General features: G+C 39.2%; 1 protein-coding gene across 4 annotated transcripts in view; it reads right to left on the reverse strand.

The window, feature by feature from the left end:
• Positions 1-20,787, reverse strand: part of LOC105841511 (uncharacterized) — a 78,140-nt gene extending 57,353 nt beyond the window's left edge. For 2 of the 4 annotated variants that reach the window (XM_038012549.2, XM_038012546.2), the window contains exons 1-16: positions 20,602-20,783; positions 19,597-19,711; positions 18,304-18,514; positions 17,843-17,972; positions 17,041-17,173; positions 14,621-14,876; positions 13,251-13,432; positions 10,871-11,089; positions 7,973-8,094; positions 5,520-5,667; positions 5,135-5,274; positions 4,423-4,525; positions 3,657-3,772; positions 2,460-2,654; positions 1,259-1,421; positions 419-604 (exon numbers count right to left, since the gene is read on the reverse strand). In XM_038012549.2, the coding sequence (XP_037868477.1) occupies positions 419-604; positions 1,259-1,421; positions 2,460-2,654; positions 3,657-3,772; positions 4,423-4,525; positions 5,135-5,274; positions 5,520-5,667; positions 7,973-8,094; positions 10,871-11,089; positions 13,251-13,432; positions 14,621-14,876; positions 17,041-17,173; positions 17,843-17,972; positions 18,304-18,514; positions 19,597-19,711; positions 20,602-20,636 (2,454 nt within the window). In that variant the 5' untranslated portion in view covers positions 20,637-20,783. Of the gene's footprint in view, positions 1-418; positions 605-1,258; positions 1,422-2,459; positions 2,655-3,656; positions 3,773-4,422; positions 4,526-5,134; positions 5,275-5,519; positions 5,668-7,972; positions 8,095-10,870; positions 11,090-13,250; positions 13,433-14,620; positions 14,877-17,040; positions 17,174-17,842; positions 17,973-18,303; positions 18,515-19,596; positions 19,712-20,601 lie in introns of all 4 variants that reach the window. The other 2 variants (XR_005244966.2, XM_038012548.2) reach the window with 2 other exon arrangements.
• Between the last annotated feature and the right edge of the window lie 4,012 nt (positions 20,788-24,799).

The following is a 24,799-nucleotide window of genomic DNA, read 5'->3' on the forward strand; positions in this document are numbered from 1 at the left end:
AATAAACGTGATTTATTATACAAATTTGAACAAATGTTTTTAGACACTAGTCCACCGCTAAAATGTAAATTCTATTTGTAATAGCTCCTGAAAGTCGGGTGAGAGCTCCGTACTTTACAAGATATCAGAAAAACACTCAAATCAAAAGCATTAATAATATAGAGTCAACGATTTCTGCTTCTTCTAACTATATTTTTATTAAAAATAGCCAAACGAACTCTGTAATTGAATATTTACACTACATTTTCCACCATCATGCAAAAATGTCCATTACATGTTCTACGTTGATAATAAGTTGAAGTAACCTTTCAATCCGAATGACTTGGAGGATTTCTCTACCATTTTGAGTTCGACTTTCGAAAGTAGGTAATAGTATGTTTTATATTTTAGAAGACGGAACAGTAGTCGTGTTACTAACGTCTGGAGCGGTAACGTGAAATTGAATTTCGGTCCTTTCCGTATGTTCCAGTGAGCCTCGCGACGGCATCAGCACTGTGCAAGAGCAAGCTCGTTGCTTGCAGACGACGCACGGAGGCCGCCCGACACAAGAGCGGCTGGAATATTCCTCTCCACAGGATTGATAAGCAGTAGCCGACCAATTAATCTAATGAAACGGTAATTAAGTTCGAAAGCTACTTCGTTTAGCTAATTATCAACTACGCAAAATGAAAGATACTCTTATATTATACAATACTAGCTGTACCCGTCCGCTTCGCTGGGCATTTAAAATTAACATTATTATTTCTCATCCCCGCCAAGATTCTCATCATGAACGCCTCCGCAACTGGTGTAGAGAGTCCAACACTCATATATATATAATTATATATTAGCCTATCCATTAAGTACATGCATTTTCTACATAGATACCAAATTTCAAGTCAATCGGAAGCACGGTTCAGTAGTTATAACGGAACATCCGTAAAACCACTGTAGATTTATATATTAGTATAGATTTAGCGGATGTCCCATCCACACGTGACTATACTGAGACTTTAGAACTCATATTTCAAGGTGGCGGCATTTACGTTGTAAATGTCTATGGGCTCCAGTAACCACTTAACACCAGGTGGGCTGCGAGCTCGTCCACCCAGCAATAAAATAAAACCATGACTTTTTTGCGGGAGAGACACGTATCGTCCTGTTAGCAGAACACGTCCAAATAGTTTTCTATAAGAATTATTATTTCAGAAACGAGCAGTACGTGTATAACTAACTACCAACAACAACTAATGATTTCCTAAGACGCAATATTGTATACCTGCTGAAATGTACTATTGGAAATTTCTAATTTAGTTGTCAGTGTAGTTCCCGGCGGGACCACACCGAGCCAGACTGCGGCTGGCCGCAGTAATAAAGGCCTTGTCAGAGCCTGTCGGGTCACCAAGCAATCAGACCGCCACTCTTCTTTGGCGGCAGTTAAACTAAAACATATAATAGTTGTCACCTAGAAACCTTTCTTTTTTATTGTTTCAACAGACGTGTTCAGTGTGACCATGCACCTTAGAATCGTGAAATCACAAGTCACCTAGTCTTTCCCACAACTTACAAGGATTGACATCACATCCTAATTTTATTTCTCATACTCTTCCTTAATTCTAAGCTATATATTATTGTCTGCTCTATGAGTATATAGCGCTACCTCGCAGGATGGTCACGCTTTTCGCGCTTTTTGACATAAATGATGTTATTGTTACGATGGTAAGAGTAACGCCATCTATCGCCGAATAATCGAACGAATATCGAAGGCTCTAGTAGCACCTAGAATGCTTGAGAAATACAACGCCTTCTATTGTCAGTTAGCGGAAACTACTACTAGAGATGTGTGGAGTATTCTCGATAATTCTAGGGATGAGGTATCGGCTATATAAGCGTTGTAGAAATGGCACACAGTTAGTCAGTAATCGAAACTACTCGAAGCGAAACAGCGAACGGATCATCTGAAGCGAAGCGGAACAAGCGAATTGAGAGTTTTAAAGTGTTTGTTGAGTGTTTTAAGTGTTGAATACAGTTTTTAGTTGCACTTTGGTGGAATTTTATTTATCCCAAACCCCAGCGCGTAACATTATTATTTTAGCGTCAAAGATTTTATTGCGCAGATGGATGATCCTGTTCACGGCTCACCTGGCGTCAAATGCTGGTTACCGAAGTCCATGGGCTTCACAGATCGGTGCACAGACAAATTCTATTAATAAATGAAGTAACTGAACACTGGCGCATTAGTAGTCGACAAGGCTATTATATTATAGTTATCTACAAATATAATATGTGCTCTTTTTATAAAAAAATGTGTAGCACGAAGATGTTTGTAATACTCAAAATGGGATAGGAAGAATAAATCATATTTCTTTTACAATAGCAAGACAAGCCAATGATGTAAGGCTAGTCAGTACCAGTCAACTATATGTGTGCCACGCCTATCATATGTATTATATTCACGTAAATAATACTAAAAAACTTACGAAATAACATCCATTTCAACTCGCTCGTCTATTGAACTCAATAAAGGTAGATTGACGTTCACTGCTTTCGATTGGAAAGATGTGAGCTTAGTAGATTCCGGAGCGAGCGCTTGTCCCGGCGCTGCCCAGTGGCACTGCACCGCATCAGTGCCGTACAGCTGGACCGCTTGGATATTCAACTCTACATTTTTCACTCTACACAAATTAGAAGTACATATGTCGCGAAGTAAAATGACTGTAAGCTTTTGTAAATTATGCAAAGAAGGTGTAATAACAATTAAACTAACGAAATCAATCCGAAAACAAAACTATTTAGGCTATTGCATAGTTTTTATCGCGGGCTTTGAGTGCGGCGACCGAATCAAGATTTTCCGTAACGAAAATAAAACCTAACACCCCCACTCCGCCTACCATGTAGCTCGCGGTCAACACATTCACACGCTGCGCTTGTGTAGTGTTTGTGAATAAGCGCGCGGTGTGACGTCGCACTGCATGCGCATCATGAAAAGTCTGTCCATCTCTCTCTCGCGCGGTCTAGCTTATGAGTGTGAAGGGGACAGTTAATGTTTTGCTTTTATTAATGTCTATAAGTATAGCGTGTTCTTATTTTATTATTATTTTAATATTAAATTATTATTGTCGATTTATAATTGCATAAGTTGATAAAAAATGCTATGCAATAGCTTTACCGCGGCAGTCTCCGAGTGCCACACGTTTTTTTTTTACAATTTCACAGGGATGAGTGTTCAGGAATACTTCTTCATGTGTAGCCTTCTCGCTCTCGAGAAGTGCTGTGGAGACTAGAGGGTCGTGGCCGCTCATTTGGAGCCTATTGTAGTTCGACATCGCAGTTCGCTATCTGCCGTTTCTTCCGTGACGCGCAGAGTACGTCCTTGAAGTCTGGTACGGTTGAGTCTCTCGAGACTCGAGCCTCGACATTATTTGAAGTAGTTTATTTGAAAACGTAGTTAAAATGGTGATAGAAGATATTCATCCTCAGCTCTTTGATACCCACTGCTGGACCCATGGGCCTCTCCATATTGATGACATAATGTTCGGTCGCCCACCAATGTCATCCACGTCCGAACCGCGTCATCGGTCTTCCGGCTCCTCTATGTTCTAACATTAGCCACCATTCCGTCACTCTCGCTCTTAACCAAAATGAATTAAAATATTTTAAGAAAATGATTTGCGCACCTTCTAGAGTGAACTATAGGTATCAGCGGTGGGTCCAACACAAATCGCACTGGAACAACTTCCCACCATATTTCTAACTGACAGCAGACCACGTCACATACTTCTACAGGAGGACTCTAAAAATCAATATAACTACGTACAAACTTATTCATTTGAAACATTAATAAATTGAATATATTTTCTAATTACTGGTTTTATCAGCGCACACGTGTAGCTATCACTACCCTGCCTATTTCGGCCGTGAGCTCATTGTACTGTAAGAACTGAGACTTAGAACTCATGTCTCCAGATATTTACGTTGTCGATGTCTATGGGCTCCGGTAACCACTTAACACCAGGTTTTCTGAACTCATCCGCTCCTAAAAGCCAAAAAAATAGCGTAGTTTGCCCAGACTTGGTTAGTGTCATATCAAACTACCGATGACCGCGTGAGTTTTTCAAATGAGTTTGCTAATTTGGTTTCGGCTTATACATCTGCGGCCGAATTCTACCCAAGCAGGAGAACTAGACTGCGACCACCAGTCGTGGGTCGTGGGTTAGGCGATTCGTAACGGCATCTTGATAAAGGGACTATATCACAAATATCGACAGTATAAAGAGGGGTGAAAACAAAGCCGCCAGGACACTCAGTCTCTCTCTCTCTCTCTCTCCCTCTCTCTTTCTCTCTCCCTCTCTCTCTCTGACTCTCTCTCTCTCCCTATCTCTCTCTAAAAGGAAGATGTGTGCTAACATAATCGCAGCTCTACCAGGGAACATCCACACTTACTTCTACACCCGGAGCGGTTTGTGGCTTAATTATTTTCACGTCCGTAATCATTGGGTCATATTCCTCTGAGAAACTTTTCTTTGGGATGTTTCTTAAAATTAACCTAAAGACATAAAATATATTATTTATTTTTTAAGATTAAAAACTTTATTATTAATAAACTGAGCTGTTTAAATTTTTTTAAAGTTTTTTTCAACAATAGTGTTTACATACTCAACCTATTATACATTTAAACATGTTTCACAATATATAGTTGTGTATGTATATATTCTGATGTATTAGTATTTTTTTTTATATTTATTATTACTATAATTGTTATTGTGTATTGTATCAATAAGTAAATTGATTAGATTGTACTCCTCTACCCACCTATGTAAAGCTCACCCTCTTTAAGAACGGTTAGCTGGTAGATAACTCAATTGTTGAGTAAAGCTCGCCATTTTATAACATTTTGCAATTATTATATTGTATTAACTGTATGTACAATAAAGAATAAGGAATATAATAATTTGTTTGCATATTCACAAGAAATGAGAATTCCAATAGAAAACCTCGTTAAAATTGGATTCTTGAAAACAAACAGAGCAGAGGGTTATTTATACCTCTAATAAAAACACAGGTCGAGAGAACTCGAGCTCTGTTCACAAACAAACATTTCTTTTGATCTATTTAACTGCTATTTATACAAAGACATAAAAAACCTAATAATTACATCATGACAGCTCTTTGAACACCAAGCTCGGACCCAACGTCTTCTGCAGACACAATAACTTCAGTTGTTGACCGCGGTGCGGACCGACCTTTTGAAGGGTCCACTTCCACCAAACGGAACGGATCCTCACGATCGACCATCTGATAATACAACGCGGAAATCACTCTCCTCTTAAGCATAAATAAAGTATTTCTAAATGGTAGGGAATAAAAATTTGTACAAAAAATAATTATCTTTCATATATTGTTAGCAAAACATTTCTACCACATAAAAATGAGAATTCGCACTCATTTATTTGAGTTTTTTTTAAGTAGAGCACACAAAAAATCCTAAAGCTACATGTGCCATAAGCCTCACAGTAGAGAATTATGTTTACAGAACTAACTTGTTGTTCATCAAGGTTTGTACACTTTGATCCACATTGAAATTCTTCTATTTCACTGTCTCCTTCTTCCATTTCATTCGTTGTTTTCTCATAGCAGAAACATTTCCCCCAAGGTCGAGTGGTCCAATAGTATGAATATAATAATGAGCTGTATAAAACAAAATAATATTTTGAACGCGCTATAATCTACTCTGTGAGTGACGTCTTGTCAGTCTGCACGGGTAGGTACCTTGACACGTCCTTACGGATCCATTAAATCCAATAACGTTTGCATTAGACGCCTTCAGCTCTAACACTAGGAGCAGGCTTAAGGACCCCGGTAACCGTACTCGTCGAACTCGACAAAGAGTTCGCCGTGCAACCTAACCCATGAAACAGCTCGCTGAGTTTCTCACCGGATCTTCTCAGCGGGTCGCGATTCCGATCCGGTAGTAGATTCATTCGCGAAGCAGCTGCTCTTGAGCTGTTAGGTCTCCTTCGGAGGCGCTCGGGCAGCTGTTAGCAAATCCCACCCCTCCTGGCTGAGCCTTTGCTCGCCCACCTGTCCTGGTGAAACTGGAAAGGCCTCCGGGCCACCAGTAATCCTTCAATCATAAAAAAATGGGTAGGTACCACGACCCTGATTATTTCTGCCGTGAAGCGTTTTGGTTTGAAGGGACCTTAGAACTTATCTCAAGGTGGGTGGCGCATTTACGTAATAAATGTCTATCGCCTCCAGTAACCACTTAACACCAGGTGGGCTGTCTACCCATCTAAGCAATAAAACAAATAAAAAAAGTACCAGCCAGTAGTAGCTGCAACAAAGACAGTCCACTACATCAAACTAGGCACCAATAAGGGAATTCATAATTGATTTTAAAATTTCACCTACATCAGACCGGCTCGCTTATTTTCCGGTACAGCCTTAATGAATCAGCGCCACTATCATAAGTCCAGCTGGGCGTACTGTGTAAGATGGACACACAGCCCCCACATCCTCCAATCCAAGCCCAAATAATTAAACATCGTAATTATTAAAGTAGTTTGTTATAAACTACAATTACTTCATATTATAATAACGATGAGCATTGTTCAAAAGCTAGAGTCAATTTCAAAGTCGGTCCATTTTCATAAGCTAGGGAACTTAAAACTTGTAAACTTGTTAGGTAATGTTTATCCTTTACAATGGAAATGCCGTCAAGGTATTAGTAGGCAAAACCGCTATATTGTTGAGCTAAATTTGTGAAATATGTGACGTTATTACAAAAGTTTTCACCTGGGTTTTATTCACTGGTAATAATGTTAAAAATGCGAAAAAATGTTTGTTAGGTTGTTGGTAGTTTCTTTCATCCGGCAAATTATCGATATGATCGTTTCAATGCTTTACAAAGAGTATAGTAATAGAGAATAGCAATAGCCAAAGTCAAAGGAAAACGAATAATATTTTTTTATATCAGAAAAGTTCTTCGATGAAACTTTGAGCATTAGTGGCAACTATTTTTTGCAAGGCAATTTTTAAATTTCATGAATATCTTAGCACTCATAAGGTTATACCGCTCTTGCAAAAGTTCTAACGACAGAAGTTGATCCCGCAGTTTTAAGAAACAAGATATATGTGCCGTCTTCGCGGCAAATTTTAAATCTGACATTTTGCAGCGCCAATCGATCTCCACGTTCGGATCCACCAAATGACAGCGAAGCTACATCGCATGCACACACACATCGATTACGAACGGGAGCCGAGCAACACGCAACCGAATCTAGAACATTTAAACTTAACCGAAATCGACGACCGCGGGTGAAGTTAAATTATAATACATTACGAAGGCCTGATTCTAGATCAGTGCACGCGTCCAGGAGCTCCAGTGGCAGTCCCAGGTGCGTATGTGCATTTACACAATTTGTTGAATCCTAGACGTACATCGGGGACCTAGGATACCTTGCTGGGCAAGTTCCGTAGCCATCCCCGACCAGGGATCGATTGGTTTGTCCAGACCCAGTGTGTGTGTCGCGACGATAACCGGCTAAAACAAACTACCGAGCCGGGAACTAACGTCTCACATACAATATACATAGTAGAGCGGCTGTTCACCAACTTTGACACGTCGGCACGTAGAGTTCACTTTATTAGATGGCTTTCAAGGCTTAATCTCAGGTTTTGAGTCCGCACGGGTAGGTACCACCGCCCTGCGTATTTCTGTCGTGAAGCAGTAATGCGTTTCGGTTTGAAGGGTGGGGCAGCCGTTGTAACTATACTGAGACCTTAGAACTTATATCTCAATGTGGGTCGTAAGCTCGTCCACCCACCTAAGTAATAAAAAATTTATCTCAGGTTTATTTTAATCACTTTACAGTTGAATTGCAACTGACACGTGCTAACTAGATTGGGAGTCGAGCTCGCGGCCCGCGGTAGTTACCGGAGCGCACGTGCACCACGTCGTGCTACCACTTCCTCGATGCGTTAAGCGCATTACCTGTGATTAACAAGTTGAACACTGGCTGACAGACTCCGGTTGGGGAAGGCAGTCCCGAGATGCACATAGTACTCGCAGGATGCATCATCCTCGCTGCAAATGTCGTAGTCCTTTTCTTGGGCCTGTTTAAAAAACTTTTTTTTTTTATTTCTCTTGTAGTCAGCTTGTTATACTGTTCACTTGATGGTGAGCAGCTACCGTCACTCATCGATGTCTATAATGCCTGGGGCAGAGCTGACTCTGGCGCGGGGCCTGAGTCGCTGAGTATTGACGACAAACTTATTTTTAACCAAACCAATTTAAAATCATAAATACAGCGCCGTTCTTCACTATGGGAGATGGCTTAATTTCAATAATCCTTTAATAAATTAGGTTTTGTTTTAAGTTTAGAAGCGCGTTTGACAGCGAAAGTATATACAATCACAAAACCCACTGTCGAACGGTGATAAGTCCGGATTCATGTTCACGAAGAAAGTTCAAAACAAATAACAAAATCAATGGCAACGTCGCTGAGTTGTGCGGGCACACGTCCACAGTTCCTCTCAAACGTAAATGCAACTCTAAGGTTTGTGCAACTAGATGCAACAATGTACTTAACATAATGCATATTAAGCATAAGCTAAGCATAATATGAACCATTAGCAACATTTGTATTTGTTGTTATAAGTCCAGAAATAGCTAAACTAGATACACATATTATTATACAGGTTAAAGGAATTGTTTGAAAACATTAGAGTGTGTTTGGAAGATCTTTCTTAACTAAATAAGTAATTGGCGATGCTTATGTATTTTGCCTACTATTGTATAATATAATTATCATCTATATAGAATTATCTGCTTAAAACACTAACGCTTAATACTAATTTTCGTTAATAATTTAAAATCCTCCTCAGATTACCCTTTACATATTTGAAAATATGGAAACCCGTTTTTGTGAGACAACTTTATCTATAATATTTATGGACTTAAATATTCTCTTTTGAAAAGCTATCAAGCAATACAAAACACTAAAACTATTACAAGAGCAGTTGGAATACACGAATGACGATCAATTTAAAATATCCATCTTCCGATCTTCCGATCCATCTTTCTGTATATTCAATTTCTGCTTACTATTATTATATAATTATATAATTAGCTTACTATACAAATATCTTAACGTCTACTTCTTTGTTTTTATAATGAATAAATACGTATCAAAGTACTCGACCACTAATAAGACAGAATTGTGCCGACTTATATAATTAGGTATGCGAAAACAGGGAATAAAGGAAGAATAAACGCACAACAACTCTGCCGGCCTTCTATAAATTGTCTATGAATTGTCTCATGCGAGTGAAGTGCAGTCGCGATCTCCGCGTCATATGCGTTTAATTACGTACAATTCGCGAATGTTAATATGTACTCTGTAATGCACGTCAACACTCCGCATAAGCCCCGCAATGACGTTCCGCGGAGAAATGAGGCTCCTCGGAAACATATCACGTAAACAAGCCTATATACGACACTTACTGGAGCTCTCACAACGCAACGTTTATATAGAGACTTTTTAAATAGACACAGTGTGTGATTGATTACTTAGATAGAAACTAAGTTCGAAGACGATCTTGATACTCTTCAAACTGGAAGGCTGTAATTATCGGTAGAAAGAAGCCGAAAAGTAACAAATGTGTTTTATAATCGACAAAACTCCAGTGCGTAGTAATCTTTATAGGTGGTATATATTATATTAGGTAAGAATGCGGCGCGCGATAAAGTTAATAAGGCACTTTGTATTCGCGTTGCGTTATTTTAAAATATTGTATACGTTGTCGCTCGGCCGTACAGCCCGCGGGGGACCGCCGTCTGACACTCGGCACTTGTGTTGTGTCCTTCTGGTCCTGGCTAAGTACGGTACAACGACGGTTCAATAAAAAAATGTGTGGTATCGTGGGACACCGGATAGAAACGAAGTTCCTTATTGTGAAAATATTAATTTTAAGTTCTATTCGAGGTATAAAGAAAATAAAACTGGAGGTTTCGCAACAACCCACGGTTATGCGGTAGCGTGCGAACTTATTGTGGTACACTTCAATTACGGTTGTTTGCATACGAGTTAGTGTACTGCGCAAACGAACGCTCTGAACGCAAAGTTAAGTTGTACACTGTGTGCATTACTACTAAAAATCTTACGTTACGGACGTTCCCCGGTTAGGGTACCCCTCCGCATCGTCCCATAAGGAACTTCGTTCCAAAAAATACCATAGCGAGGTCGTAACAAACAAACGTAACACCATTTAAAATGATAAATATCACTACACAGTTAGCAAACAGTAGAACCTCACAGAATAAGACGTAGACTTCGTCCTCTTGAGTGAGATTCGACAGTGAGATTTCTGTTGTTATTTAAGAGCTCCATGGATCACAACTAGGAAACTAATAAACATATTACGATAATACATATTATAAATCAAATAAATTCTAATCTTAAGTATTAATGAGACTTTCATCAACTATAAATAATATTTAACTTAACTAAAATAAAGTTTTTTTTTCTTTTCCGGTAGGTATTATCTGTTAAATATATGTATAAAGTGTTATTGTGGATAGCGATATAGAATAGAATACAAAATCACCTTGATTGTAAAGTTAGTAGGGCGGCTAAAACTGTGCGTGGAACCGGTTCTTCTCAATTTACAATAAATGAGACTGCTTTCCTGCCAGTCACACTGGATTTTTTTTTATTGCCCTTGTAGGCAGACGAGCATACGGCCCACCTGATGGTGAGTGGTTACCGTCGCCCATGGACTTCAGCAATGCCAGGGGCAAAGCCAAACCGCTGCCTACAAAATACGGATAATATGGATACTTCACGATAAAATATCTCATTTAAATTATGAGCTGTGTACCGCCACTCACCTCTATGGTAATGTGTTTCGGCGAGAACATCACAAAATCAGCCAGCAAATTCAAGGGGCGGACCACAGCAGTGGAGCACAGGACTCGTAACGAAGCCACGTGGAAGCCAGCGCATTCAGCGCTGCACCACACGCAGCCCGGCACCGCGCCCCCACCAGCGAACCAGCAGGGCCAGATGGTGAAGGCTCCTGCTTGTAGACATCCTCGTGACGTTATGCCCTGCCGATTATAGTTTTTAAGGTTTACATTGAAAATTTGGAACGGTTTTGTTATTAGCCAACCTCGAATTAGGATGGAATTCACGTTGTGTGGTTTATATGTTTTTTTTTATTGCTTGGATAGGTGGACGAGCTCACAACCCACCTGGTGCTAAGTAGTTATTGGAGTCTATAGACATCTACGACGTAAATGCGCCACCCACCTTGAGATATAAGTTCTAAGGTTACATCGGCTGCCCCACCCTTCAAACCGAAACACATTACTGCTTCACGGCAGAAATAGGCAGGTACCTACCCGCGTGGGCTCACAAGAGGTCCTACCACCAGTAAAACGTCTCAAACCAATATTTAATCTCATGTGGTACAAGAAAAAATTGTCTACAAGAGTTTCTCACTCGTCTGTTCGTAGATTGATCCTAGTGAGTGCAGTGTCGACGCGACACGCGCCGGTACATAATGAAGGTCGATACAGTTTTAGACATAAATCCTTTAGTTATTTATCTGTTTTACAAAATCCCGACTTGACAAATACTTGACACAAGCAAACAACACCAAAACGCTTCTCAAAGAGCATTGAGTTACGCAGGTACAATTAACAAGAAAAGTTTCTTGGGACGTTCTTTAAATAACGAACCGGGAGATCGTCGGAATTTTAATTAGTAAAACGATGCTAAGCTACCCTCTGTTACAATTATGTTTATTGTTTAAGAAAAGGAAAAAAAAAATACTGAAGTGAATGTGTTTGTAATGCTGTAAAATAATCAAATAAAAAGCACAATATTTGCCGTCAACGCGTCATATTGTCAGTTCGCATGTATCTGCCAAAAAGCAGTCATTTGCCAACTGCTTCATCTACTACTAAATAATAACATGGAAATATTTTTTCAGGCCGTTTGGTTCCGTCATTGTAAAAGTGATCGTGAACACATTCTTATAACTTAACCATTTATTTATTTTAGTATGTGTTTCAATACCAACTGACATATGTAGACCACGCTTAAGCCCAACTACCCCAAAATGTTTGAGTAACGTTGTACTGTATAATGATGACTAAGCTAGGTTAAGCTCTCAGATTCATCAATATTAAGCTCGGTTTTCGTAGAAGGCGTCTCAGGTGGATGGCTTTGAATACATCATTGAGTCGTTGTCACTGTTATTATGTGTACTGATTTAAGACATGTACATATGTAGTAAATTTTCTTTGTTGCGATGTAGTTAACGCATTAGAAAACAGAAAGCCTTGGGGAATCGGGGACTGCCGCGGTAAAGCTATTGCATAGCAATTTTTATCAACTTATGCAATTAGACAATAATAATTTAATATTAAAACAATAATAAAATAAGACCACGCTATATTTATAATCATTAACAAAAGCATAACATTAACTGTTCCCTTCACACTCATAAGCTAGACCGCGCGAGAGAGAGATGCGCAGACTTTTCACGATGCTCATACAGTGCGACGTCACGCCGCGCACTTATTCACAAACACTACAAAAGCGCAATGTGTGAATCTGTTGAGCACGAGCAACATGGTAGGCGGAGTGGGGGGTGTTAGGTTTTATTTTCGTTACGAAATTTCTTGATTCGGTCGCCGCGCTCAAAGTCCGCGATAAAAGCTATGCAATAGCTTAAAAAGTCATCAAACGAAGAAACTCTATTTACACTTGACATTTATCCCGGGCATTTTACATATTATGAGTATTGAAACACTGAAAAGCTGAGCGTGGGAGTGAATGTACCCGAACGCGGTCGTTGCTTTCTCCAAATATACGAATGCTGCTGCAACTTACGAAAACAACATCATTTTGTATAAAATAGTAACAAAAGTTTTCATTCTGTATTTTTCAGAATATGAAACATGTACATGCTATTTTCGCACATATGTTGTCAATTAAATGTTAAATGTTATCACTTGTGTAAAATGGCGACCATGTAGGTTCAGAGCACGACGATGTGTGACTTGAAGCAGCTTATAGCTCAACGGTGACATGCATATCTTTAATCACAAATTTGGAATAGGCTCTGGACCGATACATTTTCAGTTTATTTAAAAGACACAAGCGAATGACCAATGTTGTCCATGACTGTGTCGAGGGGGCGGACAAAATACATTTCTACTTTTCAATCAAACCCGCTACGTAGGTAGAACAAAAAATTACCTCCAAATTTAAGGTCAGCCATGCATCTTCAGTAATGAAGAAGAAGGCGGCGTGATCAGCTTTGGAGTGTAGGAATATTGGAACACGGTGAACATCGCCCAACAGACAAGATCCGAGCTCTAGAACATCTTCACCACGAGGAGATGGAAACCGTGCACATCCTGAGATGCTTGGTACAAAAACTGAAATGTTTATCTATATATACTAGAGGTCCCGCAGTAGTCGAAATTCGACCATAATTAATTGGAATTGTAAGTTTGAACACTATTATGATTTTATTTTATACTTCTATAATCACAAATTTCGCCAAGACTACACTAAAAAATATTAATAAAGACAAACAATATTTAATCTATTCTCAATTTGACAACAGACGTCAAGAACAAAAGTTTGACAGTAAATAGTATGCATGCGTGTGTGCGTCAAATACATGGTATGTAGTGTGTGTAATGTTTTCTTTATTAATTTAATGTATCTCTTATGCATTATTTTAAAAAAATATTAGCATTGTGCGCTTCTTCTCTATATTCTCTATAAGTGTGGAAAATTTCATACTCCTCCGTCCGCGTAATTTTCGTAAAAAGGGATACAAAGTTTTTGCTTCACGTATTAATATATAGATATAAATGAATTGCTGTTCGTTAGTCTCGCTAAAACTCGAGAACGGCTGGACCGATCTGGCTAATTTTGGTCTTGAATTATTCGCGGAAGTCCAGAAAAGGTTTAATAGGTGAAGGTAAATATGAAAATGCTCGGAATTATATGAAAACAAACAATTTTGTTTTTCCTTTGAAGTGTCCATCGTCTTCCTTTTTTTTAGGTTTATTTTATACAAAAGGTTAGGTCTTTTATTTATCGGTTGAGGCACTACGAAGTCTGCCGGGTCAGCTAGTTTACAATAAAAAAAATAAACTCTTGATAAAGCAAATGTTCCTGTTTGTTCGCTTTGGTGGTTCTTCAATGTGTTTCGAGAAATAATTTTAACCACGCATCATGATTAAAATAATTTCTATGAGGTCGATAAAGACTCAGCTTCGCCCCTTGCGTGGTCTATGTCAATGAGTGGTGATAATTAATGACGGAAATTCGAAAAAACATTCTTAAAATATTCGCACACCATTCGCAATCAAATTTTTGAGCCAACAAGACAATTTCATTTAATATTGTAATGTTTCACCACGAGTATATACATTGAAGCCAAGTATTAATATTTAGGTTAGTAGTTTTGAAACAAATAAACTCTAATTAGATTACCCTAGGGCCTAGGGTTAGACTTGTACTGGATACTATAAAATTATCGGTTTTGTTAGAGCTATACTCTTTTATGTAAAATGCTCATAAACAACAAACAAAAAAAAAAAAGAACTCACCATTCAACAAAGGTGGCTCCATGTAACAATGGATGGCGACGAGACGATCCTTGCCGGACGACGCCCTCACGAGCATCTCGTCGCGTATGCTCAGGACATTGAGGGGTCTAAAGTGTACTCGAACTTCAGCGGCTGAACCCGAGGTCACGGTCAGACCCCTGGCACCGGATATCTCTAGGTTGAGCTCTCTACGGCTCGGAGGCCGAAGGGAGAGTCGGATCTCGAACTTGGAGACGTTGATCAGACGAACAGTTTGCTGCGGAGAGCATCATCTTATGTTCAACAAAAATAAAACTTTATATAACTAGCGACCCGCCCTCGCTTCGCTTCGGAAACATTAAATTTTATTATTGACTAGCTGAGTCCCGCGATGTTACCTGCGGTAATTGTCGTACCGCATGTGAAGCCGCGGGGCGAAGCTAGTCTAAAAAAGTAGCCTAAGTTACTCCTTATATCATCAGCTATCTATTAGTGAAAGTCTCATCAAAATCGGTCCAGCCGTTCCAGAGATTAGATAGAACAAACAGACAGATAGACAAAAATTGTAAAAAATGATATTTTGGTGTATGTACCGTGTATATATTCATATGCATGTAGTAAAAAGCGGTTATTTCAATATTACAAACAGACACTCTAATTTTATTTATATGTATAGATAGAAGAAAAACTAAATATATGCTAAAATTATTAAATTGGATTCAATATGGGATAAATGTTCACTGAATTTATTTGTTTGTTGAGAGATTGAGTTGTGCAAACACGAATATTGCACAGTTCACTCTGGTTCAATCCGTCGCTTCGCTTTAGTTCTAAGAACACGACGCCGTTACGAATACATTGTAATCTCATTATTTTAAGTCTATTTGTAGCGTCAACATTGATCATGTCTAAAATTATAAAACAAACTGTATCTTCGGAATATTGTTCTATACCAATCTTTAATCAAAATCTATTATGCGAAAAATGAAATTACAAATTCTAAGAAAATAATAATTGTATACTGGTGGTAGCGCGTAGGTACTGCAGACCCGCACGGGTAGGTACCGCCATCCTGCATATTTTTACCGTGAAACTCTCTAAGTTCCAGTTTCAAGGGTGGACTAGCTGCTATTCCAGTTGAATCCAGATGAGTCTACAGGGCTGTGTCACAAGATGTGTGGTGATATTCACGTTATTATGTCTTTGGGTTTCGGTTACCACTAAACATAAGGTCGTTCCCTCACCTCTGCAAAAAATATATGTGTATGGATAACCGTGCGGACGGTGATGCTAAATAGATAGGGTGATGCTAAATAGACATAAAAATCAGGGACCTATGGGCCACCCTTTAAATTTGAACGCACTACTGCTTGATCGCAAAATAGTCAGGCTCATGCTACGTGCATAATACATTCCACTCCAAAGCACAAGTTCCTTCGGGTCTTGTAGACAGGTCTAGTATTTAATTTTGGTCATATTTCATAGCTTCAATACGGGAAGTAAAGACACGTGAAGCGATTTGCTGTTGGAGTATTGTTCAAGGGAGGCGCAATCAGCGAGCCCCAATGAGACATAGTTTTTCGGGTAGCACAACATTGGTTTTAGGCAGACGGACGAATACGCGATTCAAACTGGAGTCTCTCTCATGCTATCAGCAATCTATATTTCGTTAGTCTCGCTAAAACTCGAGAACGGCTGGACCGATTTGGCTAATTTTGATCTTGAATTATTTGTAAGGTTCAAAAGGTAAATAAATATGAAAATGCTCAGAATTAAATAAAAATAACAATTTTGTTTTTCCTTTGATGTGTCCCCCGTCGGACGGATTCCTTTTGTTTGTTTTAAGTTTTTTTATACAAAAGCTTAGGTATTTTATTAATCCATTTAGGCACTACGAAGTCTGTCGGATCAGCTTGTATTAATATATATGTATGTGCTACTAAGGCCGTAACATACTATGCGCATACAAAAAATTATATAAAGCGAACCAAGCTTTGAAAGTTGCGAGATTAGGTACTTCGTCGTTATGTTATCCCCTGGAAGCGGCGCGGTCAGTTGTGTGGATATGTCGTGCTTATTAAAAAAAATAGGGTTGCAGTGTCAGCAGCAACTGCATCTCACGTACGCGCGTTAGCAATTTGTGGACAAAAAAAGGAAACAGCATCTTTCTGCACAAATTTACTAACGTTTTCGATTTGGATAGTGACAGTATTCCTTCATCGAGAATGTCGTTTGCGTATCCGTGTTAGATACGTACTTCAATCGAGAATCTGTTAGTTACCGAAGGATGCGACCATTCTCAAGGTGGGTGGTGCATTTACGTTGTAGATGTCTATGGTCTCCAGTAACCACTTAGCACCAGGTGGGCTGTGAACTTGTCCACCCATACAAGCAATAAAAAAATCGTTACTGGATACGGGTACAGACTAATTTTGACTTACTGTATGTAGCTGTCCGATAGTGAAATTGATAAAGTCTAGTTTCGAGGGCACGCAGATTATGTACTCTGGTTCTGTCTCGAATCTTGGTATAGAAGGTGGAGGTGAAAACATTTTTGGCGGTACTTCACCTATGCTGTGAAGAATTAAGCAATTTTCTTTAGGAGCACACGATAACAACACGACTAGTAGCTAGCCCACCTTCAAACATGAGGCTAAAACAACTCTGCGGTGCTAATAATATATATATTTTTTTATTACTTAGATGGGTGGTCGCACTCACAGCCCACCTCGTGTTAAGTGGTCACGGAGTCCGTAAACATTGAACTACGTAAATGGTTGTAGCAAATGTATTAACGATTCTGCCCTCCATGCCTGACTACATCGTGGCAGAAATAGGCAAGATAGCCAAAACAATATTTTATAGGAACTTAGCACTTGGGTCATGATAGGCAAATCGCGATATCTGCCCTCTCAATAATTGTTAGTGATTATTTTCGCGAATAGAAAGAAGCTGCATTACGGATTTGGAGATTCTGTTTTATCGGCTAACTAAAAGGGCTTTATTATTATTATGTACTAGACTAGTACCTACAGTTTGAAGACGTCCCTGGGCTCTGGCAGGTACAGGCAGTCTGAACACAAGGTCGGTCGATACATCACCTGATCATCTACGGTAATAAATATGTCTGAATCGACGTAGCGCCAGTAGTACGTTTGCAAGGGAAGGTAGTCTGGGATTATTTAGCAATTTATTTGTTATCGATGTGTTGAAAGTACAGTACAAATCAAGTATAAAGGTAACCTGAATGACAGCATCGATTTCCCCTCCACTAGACTCTGTTCGGATGAGCGCGCTCTAGAAGCCACATCAACGGAGGTCACATCACCCGAACTTCTGTTCATTATATTTTGTACCCAGAGGCTCTTGTCTCCTGTTATTAAAATAAATAAAAACTAATTATTTGTATGTAATAATTGTTTAGTAGTAGATAGTAACAGTCTTGATGGGTACACGAGCTTAGGCTTATGGTGATGAGCAGTCACTGGATCGTGCTGACATTATACTCTTCACCATCCTTGAGATATGAGGTCAGAGTCCCGAATTATTTAATCCTTATCTCGTCCTGTAAATAAAAGCACCTGAATGTTTCGCCACAAAAATAGGCAAGATGTTACCCACAATTATATACTTCTACGCCTATATTTTTGGTAAACTATATGTACCCATGAAATCCTACTGAAATACCCAAATGTCTTACTTACTTCCGGAATTTTGGGCGATTGTCGGCAACAAACTCCTTCTCTCTATGATACCTCTCTGTGCTCTCCACTCATCTTCGATTCCCGTAGTCCTTTCAGAGTGGAGTTGATAAATGTTAGGTGCCGGCTTCTTTGATAACCTTTTAGCGTACTCCTGCTTTAACGCATCTTCCCTTTGCCATATTTCATTGCATTCTTTCGTGAAGTTTTCTACCTGCGAAGTAAATTCAAGAATGTATTGTCCGTTAGCGAATATTTTCGCTATCTTCACACCGTATACAAGTTTCCACTGAAATAAAGATTGAGTAAGGCAGGTCGACAGAGGAATAATGATTTTGACCAGGTGCAGATTCACAATATGGTCTACGACCAGGCTAAGCTTAAGCTTCTGAAAATAAACAAAAATTAAAGGAGAAGTTCACCTATGTATTTTATAATCGTAAGAAACATCACAGTACTGAGTTTATATTAATTGTGTGTAATCATCGTGTAAAAAAATAACGATCGCTCTGTGGTTTCGATTGGAGGAGTAGTGACAGACATATAAGTGAGACTATCACGTGCCGCGTGTCACGTATGTGATGCGGTCTTGTCAATCTTTTACAGCTGAGCAGCGGTAGATAAGCTTCCATCACAATTAGTGTTAAGCATTAAGCCAGTACACATCTCGATTTTTTTATTTATTGCTTATATATGTGTACGAGCTATCAGCCCACCTGGTGTTAAGTGGTTACTGGAGCCCATAGACATCTAAAACGTAAATGCGCCACACACCTTGAGACATAATTCTAAGGTCTCAGTATAGTCACAGCGGCTGCCCCACCCTTCAAACCGAAACGCATTACTGCTTCAGGGCAGAAATAGGCGGGGCGGTGGTACCTACCCGTGCGGACTCACAAGAGGTCCTACCACCAGTAATTACGCAAATTATAATTTTGCGGGTTTGATTTTTATTGCACGATGTTATTCCTTCACCGTGGAAGTCAATCGTGAACATTTGTTAAGTACGTATTTCATTAGAAAAATTGGTACCCGCCTGCGGGATTCGAACACTGGTGCATCGCTCGATACGAATGCACCGGACGTCTTATCCTTTAGGTCACGACGACTTTTAGAAGATGAATGGACCGCCGACCAGTAAAGGCTATGGGCAACACTTAACGCCAGCTAAGCTGTGAGCCGAGAGTCGTCTGCCCGTATAGAAAAAAACACAAGCAAGAAGTCAAGTTTTATATAATTGAATAAAACAATTCATTGATTATGTAAAATACGAAGTTCTGAGTTAGTTGAATATACCCAATCATCTTCCGACTTCTGTTTCTTCAAATCCTTCACCGCTTTCAAAGGGGGTAGATAATCTACTTCACGGAATACTTCCCTTAGCACCGACCTCACGTCATTACATAGATTTCTAGATAGACCATAAAAATTATTACAACTTTTTATTACAATAAATTAGTATTACCTACACCTGAGAGAATTGAAATGTGTATTAGAATAATGACTCACCGATGAGCAGGGTCTATAAGTTTAAATACCTGAAACCTTTGTGGTACTTAAACTGATAGACCCATGCTCTACCTCCAGGATTTATGACGATTTAGGGATATCAATGTTACTTTGTTTTTTTACGATGAAAGCTTTTCGTGAACTCTTTATTTATTGCTCTTGCATACTGATAGTGAGTGGCCCAACTGATAGTGAGTGGTTACTGTCGCCCATGGACTTCAGCAACGCCAGAGGCACATCCAAGCCGCAGTCTATTGTTAAGAAATTTTGAAGAAGAACATGTCGTAGTGCTGCGGAAACACCGTGGAGGGGAGCTCATTCCAAAGCCGGATGGTACGTGGCAAAAAAGACCTCTGGAAACGCAATGTGGATGAACGAAGTGGCTCCAGGTTGTATGGATGAACTCTGCTCCGGTGGCGGGCAGTGCCATGGTAAAAAGGAGATGATGGTATCATCTCAAACAATTCCTCAGAGACTTACCCTGGAACGTACGATACAAAATACAGAGAGAAGCAGAATCCTTCCGCAGACCCAGAGGCTCCAACGATCCGTGAGAATACAAACATATATTCGAATTTTCGATAATCCGACAATCCGAATGTATGTTTGTATGTGTAAAATGTATTTAGGTAATTATTTAGAAAATTTAGTAGACTAACTGCATCACCCGCGACTGTGACTATAGATACGTCGGGCATCTTATCGGGCTAGAGATACTTCAAATCTATTGAGTTGTGAGTTGGTCTTGAGACAGCTTAAGTCTTTCGCGATTAAGATTTTAAGGGAAAATACCTGCTATCTGGTACCAGTGGTAGATTATCAGCCATGATTAATTATACAGTTACAAATTTAAACGGTTTCTTAAAATATGTGATATAGTTATGATTCGTTATTTGACAGTAATGATTGATTGTAAAGCACTTCAAAAAGGTTTTGCTCTGAGTTTGTAATATAATTTTCACTTTCAAAACTTTAGACGAAATACATACTTGTAAGTTCATCCGTTCTCACAGCTCTTTCACTTTGAAAACAGCTTGTCTCACCTGCTGCCAGGACCATGCAGATTACATTCAGTCTTACCCGGGGAAAATAATTAGCTTCGATGGTGGACATAGAATATTCCACAGGAAACATATTATTTGTTTATCACTATCTATGGTATGCAGTCCACCTGTCACCCATTGACCCTAGCAATGGCAAGGGCGCAGCAAGGCCGCTGCCTACCGGAAATAATTCTTTTATTAATCGTTTGGAGAACGGCATGCCATAGCTCGAATAAGTCTTCAGATAAATCCCCACGGGACAGCGGAATCGAACACAGAGAGAACCAAAGTCACGTTGACTCCGAGTTTACGCTTATTTAAGCTTTTTGATGAAATTCCGCAGACTTAAATTGTAAACAAAGACAATCAAAACTACATTGTCATTAATCTACGAAATCTAAATTCTCAAAGTTCCGTGAAGAACGACTCGTCTTTATCTCAGCATTGCGAGGCGAGGGTGCGAGGGTGCGCCTTCAAAAGAATTAACATAGGGATTTTTTTTGTTCCCTAATAGATTCAATCAGTCTTAATTTCTGCTAAAAGTGTTTTTGTTTCAGATTACTTTTTTGCCTGAATAATTTTCTGCTTTTAATTTTTTAATCGTTTGGGGCCGCGATTACACGGTCGCTCTGTTTATACTTAGTCATCTGCCACTGAATTAAAAATTTTTAATTACATTAGATGAGTAAACGAGTTCGCGATGTTATGTGGTCATTGGAGTCCATAGACCTCACAAAGTGAACGTTGAAGCCCATACGGAGACGCGAGAACCTCTGTATTTTAATAATACTTAGTAGTACTTAGAACTGACTCTTAGAGCTTGATGTTGTCTAAATAATAATCGATACAAAATTTTTTTATTGCTTAGATGGGTGGACGAGCTCACAGCCCACCTGGTGTTAAGTGGTTACGGGAGCCCATAGACATCTACAACGTAAATGCGCCACCCACCTTGAGATATGAGTTCTAAGGTCTCAGTATAGTTACAACGGCTGCGCCACCCTTCAAACCGAAATGCTTTACTGCTTCACGGCAGAAATAGGCAGGGTGCTGGTACCTACCCGTGCGGACTCACACGAGGTCCTACCACCAGTAATTAAATTGTGCCAGTGTTATAATCCCGCAGGCATCTACCCATTTTTCTAATGAAATATAATACGTCTAAAGAACGTGGACCTCCACACGAGTATTTCCGCGCGTGCGCTGTTTGTAAAACAGTTCTAATTAATGTGGAATGTCAATATAACAGCGGTGACAGAGATGAAAAAATATGAAGCGATGAAATTAATATCTTCATATTTTTATGTAGAATTGTGAATGAATTTAGTATGGCAATAGACTTAATGACGTTTCTGTAAAAACTAAGTAACAAATAAAATTCTTATCTAAAATTATATCATTAAGTTCATTAACTTTATAAATTATATTTTCCGTAATTAGGTACGTTATTATTTTAAGTCGTCTTTGTTTTTGTTATGGCGTGTTCTGCAACACCTATAAAACAACATCTTGTGTACTAAAAAACCCTGTTGAAGTCTGTCTTTATTTCCTCATTTCCTCAGCGCTCTACAAACAAGGTATTTTACATTTTTACATTAATATGGAACGCAGGAGAGAAGCATAATAAATGTAGGACCATATTGTATGAATATAATTAACTATCACTTAATATGACTACGCACAGAATCTACAGGATCACGTTTAAATAAAATGACCAAATAATTCTAGCTAAATATAGTTATATTTTTTTCTAGAATAACAAATATAGCTAATATAACAAAGGTTTCGTTTTGTGCAAACGACGAAGGTTCCTAAAATTGAGTCGTCTATTATCAAAGGCGGCAATCTGTGCATTTGGACAAAAAAAATTTATTGATATGTCAATACAGATTTATTTGAATATAATCGTCTCCTTCAAAGAATACGGTTCAAAACCTGCATTAAATAAAGGTTAACAGTTATCCTGTTATTTATCTAAGATGTCGTTCCGAAGAGTTTTGTGACTGCCAATGGAATACAAAGTCAATAATTCGTTTTTCTGCTTTACCAATCATTGTCCAAAAGTCAGATTGCCGCCTTTGATAATAGTCGACTCAATTATTATACAATACTTTTTTAATACAGCACTGGGTAATAAAATTAAACATTAAAAAGAAAGCATGTCCTGACATCTAGTAATATTAAAATGAACTGTTTGAGCAAAGTTCTAAAAATACTTTAGAATTGGTTACATTACATGTAAATAGTATTAATATTGACTACTAGATGGCGCTGTTAATAAAAATAATAAATCTGTTTTTGGTTTTAGTACTATGCTAATTATAAAATAGTTTTAAATTATATTAATAGATGGCGTGGACTTCTAAATTATGACAAGTTATTTAACTGAGAAAATTGTCAAAAATGTCTTATATAAGGTCATCAGCCTTTTTAATAATAGTGATAAATAGGAGTATGTACGTACGCTAATTTCTAGAAATAGTTTCACGTTCTTTACATTTGCTGCACTAAGTTGTTCAACTCATTATATTGTAAAGGGTCAATTTCAATCTACACCCTTAGACTTTGTATTATACTTCCCTCCATCGTATTATTGGGGCCGGGTGATGTGCCAGGAATGACGTTATCGCCCGGGACTTGATTGTGGAGTCACTCGGGGGGCTCGAGAATAGACTCGCTCGTAATATGTACAAGCAAGCAGAAAACGGACCCCGCGAACATCTTCACAATATTGCCCCACTGCACGACAGACCACCATATGGCAAGACGTTACCGCGGGAGCTCCTTCAACTCCGATAATCGTTCGGAGTTAAAGATTTTCCTCGGCTGTGAGACCGGAGAGGGCATATTATGAGCGTTTCTCTCGGTATTGGGTTTCACAGTCTCTGTTCTCTAGTCTCTCGCCTTATAGGCCGTACCCCTTCTCAGGGCATCGCACCGCTCCCTTGTAAGAAGCGGTAGTCATTATGCTCTCACGGAGGGGCACTGGCCCCCACTCCCTGCCCCAGGGGACGTGATAAGTGAGGCTCATTAGTGCCCTCACTGTAGGGGCTTGATGTCGTTCTGAAACCTTCTCCCCTCGCCCTCGGGAACTGTACGGCTTCGTATGGGTGACGGCTTCAGAGCGGCCCGACCAAAGAGGGTGGTCCATTTCCCATCCACCGCGGACTATTTTGGGGCAGACCTGACCTGTCTGGATCGTGTAGGCGCTGCTTTCGTGCCTTCTATTCTTCCATCGATTAGTGAGAACCATGATGCTGTTGACGATTGTGCTAGGTGCTGTGGATGTTTGTAAATTTAACCATCTAAAACATCCATTTACGAGAGTACGGGAGCGTTAGATGCAGAGGCCCAAAGACTGGGAGCCGGGAAGACCAGGAAGTTCGGGCTTGCGATAGGGAACGGAACCATTTTCCACTTCACAAGAGAAGGCGAGCCTCCTTCATAGTCTTTGCGCACCTCCATATATTCATCTTCATTGTTATCATCGCATCATTCAACATACCATTACTTCAATTCATCACATCATTTTTGCCAGCAGAACAAATTCCGGGCAAAGGGGATTTTCTCGAGGCCCAAATCGTGATCCCGTGACATGGGGACTCAGAGACTTGCCGTCAAAACTGTAGTGCATAACTGCGAACTCAGGACGGCACAGCCAAGACCTGTATAAAGAAGCTTAATAGCTGCCACTATTTAACAGTTATCACTAGTTTCACGTAACATAATAATTAAGTTATGTTCATCCACTTTTGTTATTTTTTTTCACTACATCATTGATTATATTCTTCAGTTTTAGTTTTTTTGAAAACTTAACCTATTTATTTTACGATAGTTTAAATAAAATTTAAAAATAAGTGGGAAGCACATGAAAAAATTAACAAGAGGCTTAGTCGTATAATTTCAATCCGACAACTTTTACCCTTCTTTTAACTTTTAACATTAAA

Source organism: Bombyx mori, chromosome 8, assembly GCF_030269925.1.
Source record: "Bombyx mori chromosome 8, ASM3026992v2".
NCBI lineage: Eukaryota > Metazoa > Arthropoda > Insecta > Lepidoptera > Bombycidae > Bombyx > Bombyx mori.